The sequence below is a fragment of the Carettochelys insculpta genome, chromosome 3 (genome assembly GCF_033958435.1).
Source record: "Carettochelys insculpta isolate YL-2023 chromosome 3, ASM3395843v1, whole genome shotgun sequence".
Lineage (NCBI taxonomy): Eukaryota > Metazoa > Chordata > Testudines > Carettochelyidae > Carettochelys > Carettochelys insculpta.
The window spans coordinates 98,354,298-98,376,606 of record NC_134139.1 but is presented as its reverse complement, the minus strand read 5'-3'; the positions used below and the strand labels follow the sequence as shown (position 1 = coordinate 98,376,606).

The window sequence follows — 22,309 nt, the reverse complement described above, 5'->3', positions numbered from 1 at the left end:
TCGTATAAACTTGTACTTCAGAGCTGCACAACATGGGGTATTCTTGGCTGGCTTCTGTTGCCAAGCAGTGGATGCTCTGAAGTACAGAATTTGATTGTCCTTAGCTTGCAACAACTACAAATGTAACCACTGAAAATAGTATAGCTGGGCAGGGTGCAGCTAACACAGCGGGAATACATGGAATATCCTGTAAGCTTGAGGGTTCAAAAGCATCCAGATGGAACTATAATTTTGTTGTTAGTTTCAGATTTTTGTTTCTCATGTAAACAAACTCAGGGCTTGGTCTTTATGGGGCACTCTGCTGCAAAGCTGTCCATATTTGGTAACAACAAGAAGTCCTGTGACACCTTATAAACTCACAGATATTTTGGAGCATAAGCTTTCATGGGCTAAGACCCGCTTCATCAGTTGTTTTTGAAGATACAAACTAACATGGCTACCTCTCTCATATTTGGTAATACATTGAATCAAATCAAAAAGTCCTCAGAGATATTAAAAGACAGACAGTGACTGACTCCACATCCACACCAGGGGACTTCAGAGGTGGGGATCCCCTTTATATGTGCTACTCAGATCTTGGGGCCAGGCACAAAGTAAGAAGCAATGAGACTTGCCTGCTCATCACCGTCCCAGAGTTAGCAGTAAGCAAGAGACAGAGAATGGGTTGGGAGTGGCAAAGAATTGACCTACCTCCCTTTTGCACTGGATACCATGGCCAAGCCAGCATGGATAGGGTGTAACTTACTGCTGGTTTAGGCCAGTGGTAAATGTAGGTAGTCCGTTGTGTCCGACGATGATGTCTTGAGCTTGCACAGCCTCATTGGTTGTGGACTCGCATGTGGCTGAAGAGACCAAGCATTGACGGCATGGGCATTCGCAGTGGGGGCAAAGGAATTGTCCTGGCTCTGTTGGTGCGGCTGTTGCTGTTGCTTTCTTCCTCTCACGAGCATCAATCAGGAGTATGCATCACTGCTCTTCAAAGTTGTCATACGTTGTCGTACGACAGCACACCAGCCTGTTTGACCTTTTGCATGCTGCTCTAGCTGATCTGGTTTTAAACCAGCATGAGCAATATTGGCCTTCACGCAGTCTTCATATCTCTTGCAAGGCCTACCTTGATTCCTTTTGCCCTGGGAGAGTTCACCATAGAGGAGTTGCCTAGGGAGTCGTTACTCCTCCATTCATCTGACGTTCTAAGATCAGCATCTACCCATGGCATCACTTCTTGCCCAGGTCTGAAGTGCCTAGGATGACCACATCTCCCTGTCCCAAATACAGGTCAGGGAGATATGGGCAGGAGAAGGGTGGCCCCTCCCGGCTCCACCAGTTCCCAGGGAGCTGGGAAGGAGGCAGCAGCTGCCAGTGCTTTCTGGGAGACCCAAGCACTTCCTGGGAATTCTGGGGAAGTGGCAGCCACCGTCCCTCCCCCAGAGCCCCAGAGAAGCAGCATCTCCAAGCGCTCCCCAGGGAAGCAGCAACCACCGGTCCTCCCCCAGAACCCTGGGGAAATGGCAGGGATGTGGCAGCCACCCACACTCCCCCAGCTTCCCTGAAGCTTGGGGAAGTGACTTCCACCAGCAGCTGTCCCTGCGCAGGTGCTGTCAGAAAAGGTCGGCAGGTAGGGCCCAAATACAGGACAATTAGTCCTTTCAAAAAATAAGTTGGGACACCTTTTCGGCATCTCAAATACGGGACCGTGCTGCCAGATATGGGATGAATGGTCACCCTAGCTGTGCCTAAAGTCACATTCTAGCCTTAAATGTATGCTCTGAGTTGCATTGTGGCATACTCTTGTACTCCAGGAGTATGATGGTCATCATCAACACCCTTTAATTCACTAGGTCAAGCACACAGGTACAAAACACATTCTTGTTCCAGCCAGAGCATGGGAGGCCCCAACTAAACAAACATGTTTCAAATGGCTACCATCTGCTCTTAAGCATAACAAACATGTAAGCAAAACACACGAGAAAACACCCACTTACGGGTACGCCATAAGGCTTTTATTTAACAACAGCGTATAGTTTCACCCAGTACATACATGCAGGACATAAATTATTTGAAAATAGGAATCAAAAATAAAGTGATGGTCACATACATAAATTTAAAACAACTCTCAGTGGCATTTTTCCCATCTGGAGACATTGGGTAGAAGATAAAGCAAACTATATCATGATGGACAATCTCTGTGAGCAGTGCCCAGTAACAAAGAGATCACTGACACATCTCCAGTATTAGGGTTTCCTTACAATTAAGGTCACATACCTGTGTCTCTTAATACTACTTTATTACTGAATAAAGTTCTATTTGGACAAATAGTTTTTCTAAAAATGACTAGGGAAAGGATTTAGCTCAGTCATCTGCTTCTAGAAATTAGTTTCTTAATTTTTGTGTCTGCAATGAGCAGCTTTCCTGCCCATTCAGACCCTCATTGGAGGAATTTTTCATCTCCCCACAAAGTCATGCATTACACCACCTATTTTTGGCTGACTGGGGCTCACTGGGACTCTAGAATCTCTTGATGCCCTTCCTAGTTGAGCAAAAGGGAAAGCAATGTCTGAGCAGCAGTGGAAGCATCGTTGTTCACAGGAACAAGAGATGGCTGCTATTGCATGACTTCCAGGCAATGCCAAATAGGAGAATGAGACAGACACTGAACTGGGACTTGTGTTCCCAGTAAGCTCTGTGCTTGTGCAGCCATTCAGGAGAGATTTCAATGCCACCCAGCTGATTAGAAGAGTGCCTGAAGCCACCCACAACTGGCATGCTAGGTTTTTTATTTCTGCTGGTGGTGGACATTCACACATGCCTCATGCCCATAAATAATTATTCCACACAAGGATGGAAAAAAATAGAGGAAACATTGTCGGGGACTCTAAACCCAACCCTTCACATGGCCACACAGCCTGCATATAGGCTCACCAGGCCAGCTGCCACATCTTCTGCTGTAACTACATTTTCTTTATTGTTATCTATATTGTGGTAGCACCAAGAGGTCCTCATCAAGGATCATGGCATCATATTAGGCACCGTAAAGACAAGATAAATGGAAACAGTCCCTGACCCAGAAATCTTACCACTGGACAAAGTACTAGCTCTTCCTTGCAATAGATTTAGTATACACAGGTAGAACTCTTCTTCATCTTTATGTATGGCACCTAGAGTGTACACAGAATCATAATAAAGTACCGCAGTACATGTTACAAAATGATATTAACTACAAATTTAAATGAGAGAAAGGACAGTTCTTGCCTAATGAATTGAATTTATCTTGCTGTTTGTTACTGAAACAGAACTGCATAACTCAATTTCCTTCTGCTTTTCCTCAGACCATTTCATTACAGCTGTCTTTGTAAACACACCAACACAGATGACTCTACCTGAATAGGCCAAATATCCCTGCCTACAAAAGCCAGACAAAAACAAACAAGCAAACAAAAACCCAAACACACCACTGACTTCCATTTCTTCATATAGCACTTCTGAACTCCTCCACCTTCTTCCTACCACAGTCTTTCCATCTCTCATGGTTGTATCCTGTGAAATTTTCCTCAGCTCCTGCAGTCCCATGAATATTAGAGAAGTCTGGTGGCACTTGGACTTCTTGTTGTTCTCAAAGATACAGACTAACACGGCTACCTCTCTGATACATGAATACAAGAGAAACTCAGCTTTTGTTTTGCAAACTAAGTTCCTAGCCAGTCTTGTTGCAGAGAAAAGTTTGAAAACAAGAGCCCCAAAGACAAATAAATAGACACTAACCTAATTATTGTTTCTAAATCGCACGATTTTCCACACACTTTCAAACACGCACACAAATTTCGGCGGTGCAAGTTAAGAATTTTGAATACTTGGGGTTCGCAACACGGCAAGTCTCTCCCCTCCTCCAGTCAACTTTTCTATCACTAAGGTCTGCAGGAGTAGCGAAGAGGTCCAAATTTCTGATAAAAGTCATCCTCAGCACGAACCAAAGCTTCCTCATCTATGTAGACAGCGGGTCTCCTGGAGGCCACAAAGTATTGCACTTTCCTCAGGTTCCATCCCATCACATACTTTAACCAGCCACAGACTGCAGCTGTGGACCTGCCGACACCAGCATTGCAATGCACATAGACGATGTGGCCGTTCACGAGCAGACCGTGCAGGAGACAGACAGCCTGAGGCAACATCTGTATTCTTCCTAGGATAAAAAACAGGACACGTTCCCATGAACTCGAGGAAATGAGAATCACTGTTCACTATGGCTATGTCTACACTACAGAGATCTTTCAAAAGAAGCCCTTCTGGAAGATCTCTTCCGAAAGAACTTCTTTCGAAAGAGTGCGTCCATGCACAAAAAAGCAGATCAAAAGAGTGAGCTGCTCTTTCGAAAGAGAGTGTCCACACAGCCCCTGCTCTTTCGAAAGAACTGGCCAGGGATCGAAAAATTAGGTGCCATGAGGACTGCTCTTGTGAAAGAAGGGCCCTGCAGAGCATCTACACACATTTACTTTTGAAAGAAGCTTTCAAAATAAGGCATTCTTCCTCAAATAGGAGTGGAAGAGTGCTCTTGAAAGGAGCACCACATTCTTTTGGTTTACTTTCGAATGAACGCTTTTTGTGTGTAGATGCTCTGTGGGATCTTTTAAAAGAGCCTCCTTTTCTCAAAAAATCTTTCAAAAGAACTTGCTAGGGTAGACACAGGCTATAGGTCTCTAAATTCTGTTGTGCAGTGAAATCATGGTGGCAGGAAAAGAGAAATCTATTAAAGCTAGTTTCTCTTCTCTCTAAGGTGGGAGAATATGGATTTCTACATAGACTTTCTGGACTGTCAGAAATTAAGTACCTGTCTGCAGAGGCTAGGGTCAAGATTTCCAGAAGTGACTCATGATTTTGGTTGTCCAAAATGAAATGCCTTCAAAAGAGGCTTGATTTGAAAAAGTTGGATGCAAAGTGCTTCCTAAAAATTAGGTTCTTTCTCTCGTTGGGCACCCAAATATCACCAGTCTTTGTTGAAAATCATGGCCTACATGTGCAAGTGTAATGTCAGTTTTCCCAACAGAATACCAAACGTCACATTTTGCTAAGTAATATATCAGAGTCCAAATAACTTGGACCCAGGAGCATTTCTTAGGCATAAAATGATGAAATGCACTAAAATATGTGTTGTAAATAGGTGGTTCTCAACCTTTCCAGACTACTGCAGTCGTTACTGATTTGGCTCGTGTACCCTCAGTTAACCTCACATAAAAATGACTTGCTTACAAAAGTTGGGTTGGCAGGTGTTGAGTTTTTGATGGGAATGTCTTGTCAAAAAGGGACCCTGATGACTCCAATCAGCACCACTGACTGGGATGTCAGAAGTCCAGTTGGTGACACAGCACGGCTAGGGCAGACTCCCAGAAGCAGCAGCTTGTCTTCCCTCCAGCTCCTACACACAGGGACAGCCAGGAGCCTCTGCACACTGCCCCTGGCCCAAGCACTGGCTCTGTAGCTCCCAGTGGCTGGGAACAGCACTAAGTGGAACTGTGGGGATGGTGCCTGCAGACAGGGCAGTTCGCAGAGCTGGAGGGTAGAACATGCCACTGCCTCTGGGAGCTGCTTCAGGTATGCCATGGCCAAAGCCTGCAACATGGAGCTGCCCCAACCTCCAACCACCTGTCCCAGCCCTGATAGTCCTCCCTCTGAACCCCTCAGTCCAAGAAAATTGCTTTGCTTACCAAACACTGGCCCTGCACTTGCAACCTCCCCTTCCCCCATGGATTTTCTTATGACCCACTGTCCAGTACAGACCTACTTGAAGCAACCAATTTCATTTAATGGAACCTCTTCCATTATGTTAAAACAGCGGAGCCAAAAGTGAAATGCTTTTGTCATACAGTGTTTGTGTAGCCATCCAAATTCCCTTTCATTTGTTGTCTCTTTGACCAAAAAGTAAAAAAGAGGCCATGTGTACGAGCACAAATGTTTCAATCAATTTAGAGGCAGAATAGGCTCACAGAGTCATAAAGAAAATGGGTATTAACTTGATTTATGGAATAGTATGGTTACTTTAGATGACATATGTGTTGAATTCAGCTAATCAAGATATCAAATTAATTCACTGCCAAAATGATTTCAGTGCCAAAACAAAGATGGTGTTTGTCATCAGTTCATTTATGGATTCTGTGCAGTATTTAATGGAAACACTGTATCCTGTCCTCCAAAAAAAATCAACTTTTAACTGAAATATGACTAACCTTGTATTGCCAATTTAAAACAAGGATATGGAAAACAGATTTCCCATTTTATCCAAACTGATGGAGACAACAACATCTCTGTAAATCCAAGTCTCTGACTCATTTTTAGAAATGTGCAAAATCTGCAGCTGCAGTAAGCTAACCCTTTACAAAAATGCTATATTTTGAGAACTTCCAGTCCCTATCAGTTCAAGGAGTGAGATTACAAAAATCAAGCCCTCATTTTTCTACATGTCATAGCTCAGCATTAACACTAAGTCAATCCATAGCTCTGATTTCATTGTTTTTTTAAAAAAGTCTTCTGTGGCAGCAACATTTCATCATATTAAAAAATACCCTATATATTTTCTAGTATGGCAAACCACTCTATCTTTCTAACATATTGCTTACACACGGTTTCCTATCAGTTAATCTATTCTTATCAATGAATCCAGGATTGTAATGGCTAAATAACAACCCCTAATTTATGTTACAATTGGTATGCTATGCACATCCTATATAATTACAATTATTCTGTATGACAATACAGTGGCTCAATATGGGCATCTGACTACAGGAGAGAGTGTGTTGTATTAAGGAAGCCAGAGTAGGTTAACTAGCATTGCCACTTTCATTAAAACCAGCTGTTATAGCAATTTCAGAGTCTTGATGGGCAAGCCAGTGATCACCAACCTGCTGAGTTTGCATTCACATGTAATGCTGCAAGAAAAGGTTTTGAATCAGTCACCAATTTTTAGAGCGGATAGAGATCTAACGAGAGAGGAAGATATGTATCAGAAGTAGTTTGGCTGCTCTCTGTGTGTGACAGTGTACAGAATACAACAGGGACAACACAATAATTACTAATTACTATCACAGCAATAATTAAACTAAATCTATTCAGAAAACAAAACAATATTAAAGCAATGTAATCATGTCACTGAAAGGTTTTGCTATTACTTCTCCAGTTTAAATATTACCTTCAGTGCTCATGTCTGGCGTTGGCATCCAGACATAAGCAAGACCTTCCTCTTTATACAGCTTCATAAGGATCTCCGGGCTCATGGGTTCTGGATAGCGGTTGCAGCCCCAGGAATTCTGAACGACATCCCACTCAGTCTGGAAGTTCATCACAGCCGTAACTCCCAGTTCTTTTTTTAGCTTGATAGTTACATGCTCCACTTGCCGAGGACAGCTTCCCAGCCAAATGTTTGGCAGAATCCTAGTATTGAAAAAAAGCATAACATAACTCCTTCAGAGCTTGCAGCAAAGAAACTCCTATGCCCCTGCACAAAATTCACATTTTCTGTCAGTTTTAAAGTTATTCCAGTCCAAGAACCTGGGCAGAATCAGCCCATGAGATACACTGACAAATACACCCATTTTGTGTCATGTACTTCTTGTTTCAGTACAATGTAACCAGTAACTTTGTATTTTAAGAACTAAAGTCTAAACTCAGCACACACAGCCAAACTCAATTCACCTGTATAGACTAGAGCTCAGCAAAACCATAGCATAATTAGTAGCATGGGTCTCTGAGGCTCTAGTCATTCACTCCTAAAGCTGAAGCTTATTAGCAGCGCCAATAAGAATAAGGAAACCCCGAAGACTCAAACTATCATTATGCACATAGAAACCCAAGAGGCTCTCACAGTTCAAATGTGGAGTGTTCCAGTAAACTGTAGCCATAGAACACTTGCTATTTTACAGCTACTACCATTGCAGTGGGAAAATCAGATCAGCTGAAGCCACCCCCAGTCTACACCTTACTTTCTGTGATAGTCAAAAGAGTTTGGATTACTTTTCACCCACGCCACTGCAATTCCTGAGTCCATCCAGGACCAGTTACAGAAAAGTGAACCGTGTGCAAACTCAGACGAACTGGATAAACACCCACATGTTTTGATACTTAGTCAAATCCAGCCTCCCGCCATTTTCTGCATCTCCAACGAGCATAGAAACTATTATATGCCTTAGCAAGATTTGCTATCTAAACAAACTTTGAAAGTGCCGAGTTTTGCTCGCCCACGCTTCGTCCACACAGGGGGTCCTTTTCTAAAGGACCCCCAGTGTGTATGAGCTGCAGGCGAGCGAAATGTGGCACTTTTGAAGTGCTGGGGCCAGCAGCATGATAACGAGGCACTGAATATTCATTTCAGCACCTCATTAGTATTCTTCTATTTGGTCATTAGCATGGCCATTTTAAGTTTTTTCTAAGTGTAGACACGGCCTGAGGGTTTTGCTTTCAAAAGTGAGTGCTTTATTTGCACATGCAACCAATATGGTTGCATTCCCAATGGATTATTTACATGTTTAAATAGATTTAGCTGGTCTTCTACACACACAAATATCTCATTTGAACATGTAGTCACAATAACCACCCATGCAAAACAGGCACAAAGCTGCATGTGTAATTTTGAAAATCAGGCCGTGAGTTATCCACAATAAAATTATGTGGCATCTTTAAGAGCCAGCTTTCAAGTACAGCTCTCTTTCGAGTGTGTTACACATCCCACTTTGTGCCAAACCACAGCTGATATGAACTGTTACAGCTCCCGCTTGGAGAGCCTTGACCCTACCATTCAAATTGTAGTAGGTCATATTTTGAACTCTGAAGATTTCCAGTCCATCCCCAGTGTGTTGACCAAGATGGCAGCTGTTATACAAGTTCTTCCCAAATTAAACAGGCCGGTGATGTAGTGCCCATAGCTTTTTGCAAATTAAAATCATTTGGGGCCAGACTGTGACTGTGGAGTCCTTACTCCTCCAAAATGAGCATACATTCACACTAACAGTCTCATTAACATCTCATGTGAACACACAGCCACCCCTTAATTTGATGGAACTACCTGTAGGAATAAAGTCTCACTAAGTAAAGGCTCTGAAAATGGCCCTTGTGGTGGTAGCTTCCCAGCTCCCTGCCCTGGACTACTTCCTACCCCTCATTCCAGTAGCATAGTGCCTTGGCCTTGGCCTTAGCCACAGCCACCACCTAGTTAGGGCAGGAGCTCCTTCTCCCCAACTGACCAGCTTCTCTGACCTTTATACCAGGGCTGCAGCTGGAGCATGCCCAGCAGGAGCCATGGGGGAGGGGCCTTCACCACCCAAATAAGCCTTGCACCCACCCACCTGGTCAGTGCAGGTTGGGTACTCCCCATCACAAACCTTTGATAATGATTACACTCTGAAAATTACTGCAGGGCTGCTAGAAAGCAGAATTCCATGGGAACAGCTGGTATTCCTCATAATCAGATTCCATTAGCACCCATAATGTACTAGGCACCCCTTAAACACATGGGAAGACAGTATCTGGCATGAGGAAGTTAAAATCTGAGCATGTCTCGTAATACGAAGATGTATTTACAGAAAGGTACCATAACCCCAGTTAATAGAGAACTAATAAAAATGGCTCATTTGAGGTACATTGCTGCATCCTGAGAATTGTTGGATCAAGCTCTCTCAGATCACTGTGTATAGGAACCTGCCTGGATAGACAGTATATTTGATTCAGCATTAGGGAGACAGTTAAAGTACTCCATATAAATGGCTTGGCCTACAATGTGATAGCTTTGTTTCCCCTTAGTGGCAGATGATGCAGTGAAAGTAGCATGTTTCACCTAGTACTCTCTCAGCATTAATTAAGCTTTATCATGTCAGCGCTGGGGAGCTAGTATTTTCACCACAAAAAACTCATTTCACTTGTCATCTCTCTTGTTCTAGTGCCTGTTCCTCATGCTCCACATTTATTAGGTGGATGGGGAGGCCAAAAAGTGTGGAAATCGGAGGGTCAAAATTACAGTACCTTCATTTCTAAACCTACAAATTAAATAAAGTTAGTTTTATGCAAGGTTACACTGTAGAACTAACCCAACCACTAAGCCTGCAGGCTGCTGGAAGAAGTCAAACCAAAGCATGATATTCCTGTTATCAGTGGGTTCTAGCCACAGATCCAGGTTCTTTGGTGCAGCAAAAGAACTTTGCATTATTCTTTAAGTGCAAAGCTACTCCAAAGCTGGCATGACCGGTCAGAAGAGAATTTCCATTAGTTAGGGGTATCTTGGGTGGCACAGACCTACAATAGTCTAAACCACCCCACTTTTCAGTCGCATAAGGACATTGCATAGAAAAGGAGACCTGCTCAGGACGTGCTTACACCTCTGTGATCTGCCACTCTCATGACCCCGTAGGGTCACTGGTTATCAGTATAAGCCCACACTATCTGCTCAGACATCCGTAGTTTTCACAGAGGACCAGATCAGTGCCTGGATCATCCCATGATTGGAGAAGCAATATGGTGACTTAATGCCACCTCTGTGTCTCCTCTCCCCATAACAATTTGCACTTAGTGCACCCTGGTTGAAGTATTTCATGGTACATGATGAAAAGACAAATGTGTTCTCTGAGGACAAGAGCACTTGGTATTTTTCTTCAGTTTTCCCGAGAGTTTCAGTACATTCATAAAATAACCTCACAATTTTTTATTATTTAGCAACCAACTAATACACAGAGTTATCATCTCTTCCAGGGAACAGACGGGCAGACTCTATCAAAGTAATTACCAGGAAGGACTAGAGTCTTTAGAACAATTGGGCTACAGAAAAAAATGCTACCTTAGAAATCTTTTCCTTTGTTCATGCAGTATATGTGCAGAAGAAAATCTATGGGTGCAATATAGGCTGTATCCATATTATCTACCAAGAGATAACATTTAGAGTGGACTTAGACCAGATGAATCTTATGAACTGGTTTCTTGAGACCAGCTTCAGGAGTTTTCCCTAGTACTAATATCAACAGCATAAGGAAATGGCTACTGATCTCTCCTCTGTTTACCAGCAATGGCTATAGATCCTTGGCATACAGAGCATGTATTACGTAATTGGGTTTAATTGTTCTTTTATCAGGATGGCATTCATTATAGATAACGTGCCCTGCACAATGACACCAAGCAGATTTGTTTATTTAGTCAGTTTATTTCAGAGATCTAATTATGATTATTTCATTCTTAGATGCCTGTGCTTTCATTCAGCTTTATCAAGTTCATGCCTTTATTTTCCTTTTCATATAAAAGTGGGTTTTGATTTGAATACAATCTGCAGAAATTGATGAGCAGTTCAATAACTGCATTCTATATATTTAAGCCAGATATTCCTCAATAATTTCACTGTTTGATAGACAATGGAAATTAAAGAATTATAATGCTAGTTTCACTTCTCTTGCCAAAAAGTAAGCCTTTTTTAAACAAACTTGTTTCCTTCTGGAAGCTGACACTTTCTTTCACTAGGTAGCCAGGTTTGGGCTAGTACCTAAGGTACCTCTTTGTTTTTAGCTTTGAGCTGCTCAACGGTAATCCAGATGTGATTACTTTTCAATGGTAGATTAAGTAATCCTTCCATGGAGTTTGAAAAACATCTACAGATTAAAGGGTCTATGTAAATGTAAGATCATTTCAACCATTAATTCCTCTCTTCCTAAAAAACAATAAGTCAACAATAATATGACACAATGTTTTTAACGTGGAATTAGAGATAGAATATGTCAAGGTAACAGTGTTAACCATCTGAGGCCAAGGCCAAGGACATTAGAGACACCAGGTGGAACAGGCAATGTGTTTTATTAGACGAACTCCTCTTGGTGAAAGAGACTCTGTGCTGTTCAAAAGCTTCTCTTTCACAATGGAAGATGGGTCAATAAAAAATATTACCTTACCCACCTTGTCTCTCAGTGTAAAAATGGCCCTTTCTTAGGCTAGGGATTAAGTCAAATTTAAGGGTCTTATGCTGATTTTATAAACCATCAGTCTTCACTACAGCTCTCAATAGGCCAATTTAAGGGGCTCTAAGGTCAACTTTTGTAATCCCGAATTCACTGGGAGTAACTCCTAAAAGTCAATTTTACAGTGTCAACCTATAGAAGTGCAGATGGCAGCGTTATTAAAATCAATTTTATTAGCCTCCGAAACTGTCCCAAAATGCCACTCAATATGTCCTTTCTGGTCATCACTTCACCTCTGCTGCTCTTCAGGTGAGCAGGAAGGTGCCAGGAAGCAGTGGTCATCAGCCTGGGAATTTGGAATCCATTTCCTTTCCTCTCTGGCCACAGTGGCAAGCAGACATCAGGAGCACACCTTGGCAGCACCCCTAGTAGCCATGAGTTCCCAGGTCACAAAAGAGCCTTCAGTATGGAGCCATCAGAAGACCCTGAAAATCATCACTTGGGTGCGGGGGGAAGAAGCTATCTCTGTGCAGCCCAAAGCCAGCAAAAAAAAAAAAGCCAATATTTATGCAAAGATATCACAAGCCACGGTACAAATGCTACACCAAGGACGCTCAGCAGTGCCATGTTAAAATCAAGGAGCTGATGCAAAATTACCAGAAGTGCAAAGAAGCTAATGATCAGTCTGAGGTATCTCCCCAGAAATTCCTCTGTTATGGTGAGCTTCATGCTATTCTGGGGACAGATGCAACCTCTTCCCCCAGAAGACGCATGGACTCCTCAGCATGTGTTGCTCAGCAGGATCACAAAGTGTGGTCTGATTTGTTGGAGGAGCAAGAGGTTGACAACAGAGGGGTGCACTCAAGTGCAGAAGTTAATCCTGCAAGCCAAGAACTGTTTCTGTACTTGAAGCCCATCCCCTTGTCTCAGGAGGAGGCTTCAGAGCCAAACTGGGATGCTGGAGAGGGCACTTCCAGTGAGTATGCTTTTCTTCTACTGATAATAGTAAGGTGCCATTGTGGGTGGAAGGGTCTATGCCTGTTTCCCTCAGAACAGCTTATTAATATTTCTGGTGATGGAGCACTGATCCTGTTTGGACATGTCATTGAAGATCTCAGACAGAACTTTTGGATTCTCCTCACGAGATTCTTGGGGAGACCTGACTTATTCCTGCTTCCATGGTAAGACACCTTACCGTGCCAAGCCACCTGTAAGCTATCTGGAATCATAGCACCAGAGAGTATTCTTGCAAATTTTCCAGCATTGTACCCAGCCAGAATGAGCAATCTTTCCTTATCCCTTTTCTTATTCTGAGAAGGCTGATGTCTCCTTTGGCAACCTAGAACACATGGGAAGTTTCATGAGTCACTAATGATTTTCTGCCTATGACCCACCCAGCACAGAGCAAAACTAATGCAGCCTTACTGGCTTTTAAATCATGGCGCGGTTTCAAAATCCAGGCGCTGCTGTAAAAAGTCCAAGTGGCAGCCCCCTCTCTCACCCCCAGGCCGGCATCTGATTGGACATGCGGCAGCCTCCCCATCCCCATGGGCCGGTGCGTGATCAGAGCCTGCCTTGTTTCATCTGTGTGCCTGCAGTGTCTGTTAATAAATTTGTAAATCCTGGCACGGCATGCTTTAAAATCCAGGTACTGCTTTAAGAAGCCCACGTGGCAGCCACTCCTCTCTTCTCTGGGCCAGCAGGCCATCAGACCCTGCCCTGTTTCACGTATGTGCCTGCATGACTTTCAATGATTTATTAAATCCTTCCACATTATTTTTTCCCATGAACAGAAGACACCTTGAACACCATGGTAAGCTAAACACCAGCTGCAGAACAGCTTAGATTGTTCTGCTTGGAATCAGGCGTTCTTCAGCTTTAAGAGTCCATGGAGCCACCTTGCAGTTGCAACATATTGGATGGGTCTACGCTTGCCCCCAACTTCGAAGGGGGCATGTTAATCAGGGCAACGGGAGATTACTAATGAAGTGGTGCAGTGAATATGCAAAATTTTGAGGAGTAAAGGCACTTCGAAGTAGCACGGGCACTTCCAAGTTTGACACTTCGAAGTTGCCGTGGGAGAGAATTAGCCGAATGAAGTGCAGCATATTCACTGCAGCACTTCATTAATAATCTCCCGGCATCCGGATTAACACGCCCCCTTTGAAGTTGGGGGCAAGTGTAGACAAGCCCGTTCTGCCATAGAGACAGCCAGCCATTCATTCTGTCAGTCTGCTCACTGTTCTGAGTAAAGATAAAAGTGCTACTATTGACAATGCCCTTAATATTTCAACGTGGTTTTTTAATGCACGAAATGACCTAGCAAACAGGAGTAGAGGCCCTGCAGAGCCCCCAGTGCCCCTGAAATGAGGTTGCCCCAAATGCAGAGAAGGAGGAAGTCATGACAAGAAATGATGGCAGATTATTTTGAAGTGGCAGGAAAGGAAAAAGAGGAGCTGAAACTCATGACTGGTAGTTGTTGGGCATCGCAAACTTCTACATAGCAATTGCCACTCGCTTCTCAACTGGCAAACCAGTCTCATTTTGGTATCTGTGCTGCAGGGCAGGAGACAGCACATCATGAACTTCCATAAAAGTGGCCTTATGCATGTGGAGGTTTTGCAGCCACTGTTGATTGTCCTGTGACTGCAAAATGATACGACCCCACCAGTCTGAGCTGGTTTTGCAGATCCAGAACTTGCACTCCAGCGTACAGTGATTCCAGGGCTGCCAACAACAGCATGGTGCTATTCTCCACATCTTGATGTCCATTAGTGCCCCCCCGCATCAAATTACTGATACTGCCTGGGCATTACGTTGAGAATATACTGCATCACAGTGTGGGAAGTCATCATAAAACACTGCACCGAACATTGAAGCATCTCAGGATCCATATTATTTTTTGTAATGGCGGGTGGCAGTAAATGTAAAAGTGGCACAAAAATTCCCTTGTCCATCTCTTTTCAGCAGGAAGTGACAAAAATGGAATCTGGAATGATGACATCAGAAACCAAGAACCACCTAAGGTGACTTTTTTTCCAACAAGACACTGGCACAGAATCCCCAAATGCAACAGATCTGCAGGAACTGTGAGATAGGCACCCACAATGCACTGCTGCCACAGTCAAACTAAAGCAATGTAGTAGGGACACAGTAAGTCGACTTTGTGAGCAATTTTGGACATTCAACTTCCACTTTAAAAAATCCAGTGTTAAAATACTCGACTAACAAATTCAACTTTATTCCCAAGTTTAGACATACCCTTACTCAATGTATCTCTGTGTTACAAAAACGCTACATAGGCACTCAGAAGATGTGTTCACATCACAGCTCAGACACAGACACACTGTGTGACTTTGGGTAAGGCACAGGATCAAGTGTCTAAGGCAGGGGTCAGCAACCTGCGGCTCCGGAACTGCATGAGGCTCTTTAAGAAACCACTTGCACTCTGAGCGCTGCCGCCGCTGACTCCTCTTAAGGCTCTGGAGGCTGCTGCCACTTAAACAGTGCCTGCAGTTAAAATGAAATTTAGCCTCTGGAGCCACTGAACAGTCAGCCAGGGCAGTGGGGGAAGCTGGCAGGGCAGGGAGCTGCCCACATGTTCCACCTGGGGAAAGTCAGCCTGCAGGAGAGCTGGGGGGAGGGGTGGCTGAGCCTGCCCCTACTGGAGCTGCACAGCCACACTGAGCAGGCAGCAGTGGGCAGCAGGGCCAACACATGGAGCTTGTTGGCTGATGCAGGTAAATTCTGGGGATGGGTGGGGTGTGGGGCTGAGAGGGGTTAAACCTGGGGCTGGCAGGGCAGTTTGGGCCTGAAGCGGTTAAACCTGGGGATGAGCAGGGGTGGATTTGGGGGTTGAGGTGGGTAGAGCCTGGAGATGGGGGTAACAATTTTCTAACTGGTACAAATCATTGTGTGTGCTCTGTTTTTAAAATAGGGGTGATAAAAAGTACAGTGTGACATTATTTATTAAGGGTCACCTCGTATTCACGTGCACTGCAGCTCCTGAAGGATTGATTTTGTAACTGAATTTGACAAAATGGCCCTTCTCGCTATTTCGGTTGTGGACCCCTGGTCTAAGGGCCTGTCCACCTGTTGTGTCATGCCACATCAGAGTGTGTGAATGGTAGTTTGCGCCAGTCTGCCATGCACTGATTAGTCTATGTGGACCCTAAAAGTTCCCCAGTGCATGTCTTATTTCAAAAAGTACTGCCTTTGTATACACAAAAGAACTTCTGGCGGGTGCCTGAAGAGTACACGAGGGCTAGTAAACACGGGACACACTAGCAAGGATTAACATTAATATCCCATTGGTGCAGACTAAAGAATCCTGTAGATAAGTCCTAAGTAACTTTGGAGAGTAAGTCCCACTGCATTTCCAAAGTTTGGAAGATTTTACTCACAATTGGGCCTGTGCTTCATTTCCTCAGCTCTGTGAAATGGCAATAATATTTCCCTACCAGAAGAGGATATTTTAGGATAAAATTAATTAATGTTTGTGCGGAGCTGGGATACTATGGTGATGAAGGCTGTATATACACCTACATACCTAACTTTATCAATCTCCTGCAAAAAGGTTTTAGGGGTGCCCACATGGCAGAGCTATTCTGCCTCATGCATCATTTAGATTCTGGTCACAGAACTTTCACTGGTGAGGGTAAAAGAGACAGAAAGAACACCATTAAATTTCAGACCCCAGACTCAGCTCAGCCACCAGTTCTGGCTCTCAGTGTTCTGTGATGTAATTTATCTGTAATTTACCTCTAAATGTCTTCTAAAACCCCAGCAAACAGTGGAAATGTTGGTAATGCTGCTAGACAACATTGACCTCCCATGGTCTGGCAAATTCTCTTGTCCAGCACTGGTCAGGTCCTGAGGGAGCCAGACTAGAGAGTTTCAACCTATACTTTATTCATCTTAGTTTTAAATTATTCCAGTGATTAGGCTTCCACCAGTCACCATCTTTCTCTGTTCTTTGTTTATTGCAACTCTATTCCGAATTCTAACTCCTTATGCCCAGGCAGTTTAGAAAGAACCTGGATTAAGAGGGTCTGGTGACTGACCTACATTCTTGTAGCAACATGTCCTCTCCTTCCAGTCAAGAACTGAAATACTCTGCACTATGGTTTGACCTGGAATGCCACTGCCTTTACCACACCTGTTCTGTAGATACGTGGAGGACTTCAGTCTCCAAGATTCTCAGTCATGTTTCACAATAAAAGGAAGTAAAAAATGAGACAGCAAAATCTGCAAGTGCCCAAGAATCATTCTGGATGGTCATGTCTAGAGAAGTTAAAAATTCCAGAGATACCAAACATAGCTGAGCAAACAGGCAGCACAATGGCAGTCACATACCTTGGAATAAATAATCTGAACTATTCCCATAGACCACTAGGTTCTAAATTAACTGTAATCAACCAGGAAAGAAACCATGTGCCACTGTGGACAACTCAATTAAAACATTACTTCAAGTGGATGCCAGAAAGCAACATAAGCCTATAAAAATCGCTGCATTTAAAATAATACTAAACGTATGGTAAACTCACATGTGGAGTCCTTCATCCAATCCTGGTCATCCCTTCCCAAAAGATACAGGAAAAATTGAAAAGGTGCAGAGATAGGAGATAAAAATGATTGGCATCATGAAAAGATGTCCATATGAGGAGACACTGAAAATAATAGGTCTATTTAGAGGTAAGTGTGGAACTACACAGAGACACATAAGGAAGTAGGTGGCAGAGGTATATAAAGCAATGACTGGAATAAAGAACTGGGACTACCTCTTGGGAAGAGAGAACAAAAGGGACATTTTGCCCTGGGCCCTCCATTTGAGTAGTGCTGTGACCAAGTGTGCAGCGTTACAGTGCCACTCAATTTGGTCCAGAAATCTATCATGATAGAAAGGCAGCCAGGCCAAACCCACATACCCCCACACACCAGGTCACAATATTTGCAGTGGGGACCTCAGCCCAGCCCTGGATGACAAAAGCAGAGCCACCACTGCAGGGTAAATATGGTGCAAGCTTGCTCTCCAGCTTCCCCTACCACTTCTCCTCGGTGGTGATTTTTTTGGGATGGCAAGGGTGCTCAGTTTCAGATTTTGCCTTAGGCCTCCCAAAACCTCTGTGCAGCCCTGCACAACAGATAATCCTATTAATCCTTGCATACCATGAGCAACGGGATAGTCAATGAAATTGAAAGGCAGCATGTTTAAAACAGATAAAATATTTTGGGGCATTTTATGCACACGATAATCAACCTATGGGGCTCATTGTCAAAGGCCAAGAGACTCGTCAGGGTTCATAAAAAGAATTAGTCAGTTTTACGAAATATAACTGAATCCTTCCATTATACATATAATAAAAGTGTAAAGGATAGAAACATTTACAATTCAGCCTAACCAAATCATTAAGAGGGAGAAAATCTCCTTATGTGATGGTTAATCCATATAGTTTCTTCCCTTCATCTTCCTCTGAAGTCTCTGGTACTGGCCAGTGAAGGAAATAGATAGGACACTTGACTATTTGGATCACTGGTCTGATCTGATGTGAGAATTCCCATTAAATTAACTTTACATGGAAAAAAGTATCAAAATAACTCCTTGTCTGATGAAACAGTGGCATAGAACTGGCAGATGGAGGCACTCAGCCTTTTCAAAACTGAAATTACTTATTCTGAAGACCAGATTCATTCTGCTGATGATTTACTGATAAAGTTCACCCACAGAAGACCAGTCAGCTCAAGTTTTACAATGAGAGGTTTCACCTGAATAGGACTGATCAATAGCAACTAAATGCACTAAACTACAGACAGCACGAGTAAGGGAAGATACAAGGGTTTGCCAGCAGTATGAGCTATTCAGTGACACGTGCTCAAGTAGTTGGGTATGGTAACATCACTGCTATCAATAAAGAAACATAAAATGGCCATAACCTGAACACAAGGGGAAAAAAGCTGATCAATGCAGAAAACACACACTGCTAAAATGACATGTGAGCAACCTTGTCAAGAGTACTTATGCTCCAGAACAAAAAAATTATTTTTATCTAATATAGAAGGAATTTCATGATTAGAAATTTATCTTAGCTCACTACGAAAGCGGTACATTTTATTAAGTAGAAAATTCAAAAATAGGTTTTTAAATGAAGAGAATTAAATAAACTACAATGTAGTTCCAATGTTTTCCCCCTGCTCATTAATTGTGGCACCCTGATGAAAAGTAATTAAGCTCTGGAAAATTTTCTTCTGAGATGTAATTTGGGGTGCATCTACACTAGCAGGCTACTTCGAAGTAGCGGGCACAACGTCAAAATAGTACGCGTCGCGTCTACACGCGCCATGAGCTATTTCGATGTTGAAGTCGATGTTAGGCAGCGAGACATCGAAATCGCTATTCCTATCTGAAGATGGGAATAGCGCCTACTTCGATGTTGAACATAGAAATAGGGCATGTGTAGACGATCCGTGTCCCGCTACTTCAAAATAGCGGGGTCCGCCATGGCGGCATTGAGCTGTTAGGTGGAGACGTGCTGTCCAGCCCCTGCAGGGCTCTGTGGTCTCTGCGCCCAGCGGTTCTTAAAGCTGCATGGACCCGGAAACTCTATAGCAGGAAGCTGACACTGTGCAGGCAGCAGCCATGCCATGAGGTGCCCCTGCACAGCCCAGAGGGAGACCATGGCAGCAAGCCAGCCCCCCCGAGCGCCCCTAGAGCTCCCCCCCAGGCCGTCCCAGGGCTCCCAGGCCTCCAGCCGGCAGGGTAGGAAGCGGGGCCCCTCCTGGACTGACCCTGAGCTCCGTGACCTGCTGGGGCTCTGGGGTGAGGAGGAGGTGCTGCACATCATGGGGAGCAAGCGGCGGAATGCAGAGGCATTCGCCCAGCTGGCCGAGGGCCTGGCTGCCCGGGGTCACCCTGCCCGCTCTCCTGATCATGTCACGAGTAAGGTCAAGGAGTTGCGGCAGGGTTACGCCCGGGCCCGGGACTCAACCAGCCGGTCTGGGGCTGCCCCCGCCGCTTGCCCCTATTACTGGGAGCTCAGGGCTATCCTGGGCCCCCGGGGCACCTCCTCCACCCCCAGCCACCCTTGACACCATGGCTGACGAGCCGCAGCAGGCCTTGGAGCCAGGGTCGGGTCCGGAGGCCAGCGCTGCACCCCCAGAGCTAGAGCTGGGACCCTCCACCCCAGCCACAGAGTGATCCAGTGAGGAGGGGGAGCTCGTGCTGGACATCCCATCCTGCAGTTCCAGCCGGACATCCACTAGACGGGTCTCTCCTGATTCTGGCAGTGGACCGTCAGGTACGTACGCCACAGGGCACAGGCCCCCAGAGCATGGGGTGGGGGCACCACTTGACCGGGGCCCCCCACATCCCCAGAAGACCCCAGCCTGCCATGGCCCGGGCAGACCATGGCCCAGGGACGGTGCCACAGCCACCAGTGCCCATCAGAACCTCCACCCCTGGACAGTGCTGTGCCCCACCCCTGGTGGGAGGGGCAGACCACTGGAAGGGGCCACCCACAGGATCACTGCACGCACCAGTGGGGGATGTGGGGGGCAGGGGGCAGGGTTGGGTACTCACGGCCTCCCTCCCCCCTTTCCCCATATTTCTGCAGCCACCCCATCCATGGTCCCCGACAGCCCCCCGAGACCCCCCCGGGACCACCAATGCCTGGGGTCACTGCCTGCACCAGGACGGGCCCACCCCTGCTGGGGCCAGAGGTGCACCATGCGTGACCTGGACGTGGCTGCTGTCCTCCGGCACCAGGCAGACATCATTGAGAAGAGACTCCAATTCGAGGACCGGGAGGCCGCCTGGCGCCGGGAGGCCTGGCAGGATTTTATGGCCACCTTTAACCTGGTGGCTGCCACATTTGAGGAGCTGGTGGCCCAGCTGTCCCCCCCCGCCAATGTCCTCCGTGCTGCCCTCCCACCGCCCCGCCTGATGTCCTGCCTACTGTCCTGCCTGCTGTCCCGCCTGCCACCCCGTCTAATGTCCTGCCTGCTACCCCACCCACCAGCTCCACATGGCAGGAGCCCATTGGGGCCGATGACTGGGCCGAGGACCCGCCTCGGCCATACCTCCCCGTCCTCCCGGCCCCCAGCCAGCCTCGCCAGGGACCCTGGCTGAGGGGGGGATCAGCCACCCAAACATGGCGGAGGTTGCGCCCTTCCACCCCTGCCCCGGAATGATGGGCCTATGTCTGGCCTGCCCACTTCTCCCCCATGTATATAGTTGTCCCTGCCCTGTATATAGTTATTTATAGTTGACCCCCCTGAATATAGTTTGTTATAGATGTCCCCACCTGTATATAGTTATTTTCAATGATGCTGTTTGTATTTGTTTTATATGCACAACTGAGGCAAAATTTTCAGTTATTTAAATAATGACAGTTTTATTTTTCTAAAAACCTGTGTCCCATGTGTTTTTGGTGAGGGCGGGGTGTGGCTGCTGGGGCGGGGTGCAGGGATGGCCTGGGTGGCGCTCACTAGGCCCCCGGGTCGAAGTACTCCCGCAGGGCCTCCCAGACCCGGACCCCGTCCCGGTGGGCCTGGCGGCTGGGGGCAGCAGCTGGCTGGGGAAAGCCTGTTCCAGCCTCCAGTGCCCAGCCCTGCACGAAGGCCTCCCCCCTGCTTTCCACAAGGTTGTGGAGCGTGCAGCAGACACCCACAACCTGGGGGATGTTTGGGAGGCCCAGGTCTAGGCGTGCCAGGAGGCAATGCCACTGGCCCTTCAGGTGCCCGAAGGCCTGCTCGACCGCTTGGCGGGCATGGTTGAGTCGGGTGTTGAAGCGCTCCAGGCTAGCATTGAGGTGGCCTGTATAGGGATGCATAAGCCAGGGCTGGAGGGAGTAGGCTGCATCCGCCACGATGCAAAGGCGTACGGTGGTATCCCCCAGGGGGATCTCCCTCTGGGGGATGTAGGTCCCTGCCTCCAGTCGGCGGCATAGTCCCAAATTCCGGAAAACGCAAGCGTCATGGGTACAGCCGGGCCAGCCTACATATACGTCCTGGAAGCGGCCACGGCTGTCCACCATGGCCTGCAGGACCATGGAGTGATAGCCCTTCCTGTTGATATAGCACCCACAGCTGTGGTCTGGGGCACGGATGGGGATGTGGGCCCTATCGAGGGCTCCAAAGCAGTTGGGGAATCCCATGGTGGCGAATCCCATGACGGCCGCGTCCAGGTCCCCAACTCGGATGACCCTCTTTAGCAGCAGGGCATTGAGTGCACGCACCACCTGTGGGGAGGGGACATGGGTGCCTGTGAGGGTATGCAAACTGTGACCCCCCACCTAGGCCCCTTCTCCAGGCCCCCCCTCCCCAGGCCCCTCACCCAGGCCCCCCTCCCCAGTGGGTTCAGACCCAGGCCTCCTTACCTCCATCACGACAGCCCCAACTGTGGC

The 22,309-nt window shown here is 46.0% G+C and overlaps 1 protein-coding gene across 2 annotated transcripts in view; it reads right to left on the bottom strand.

Annotated features, from left to right (window-relative positions):
• Positions 1-1,987: 1,987 nt before the first annotated feature.
• EPM2A (EPM2A glucan phosphatase, laforin) overlaps positions 1,988-22,309 on the bottom strand; it is a 68,437-nt gene continuing 48,115 nt past the window's right edge. For both annotated transcript variants that reach the window (XM_074990432.1, XM_074990433.1), the window contains exons 3-4: positions 7,178-7,419; positions 1,988-4,180 (exon numbers count right to left, since the gene is read on the bottom strand). In XM_074990432.1, the coding sequence (XP_074846533.1) occupies positions 3,906-4,180; positions 7,178-7,419 (517 nt within the window). In that variant the 3' untranslated portion in view covers positions 1,988-3,905. The remainder of the gene's footprint in view (positions 4,181-7,177; positions 7,420-22,309) is intronic.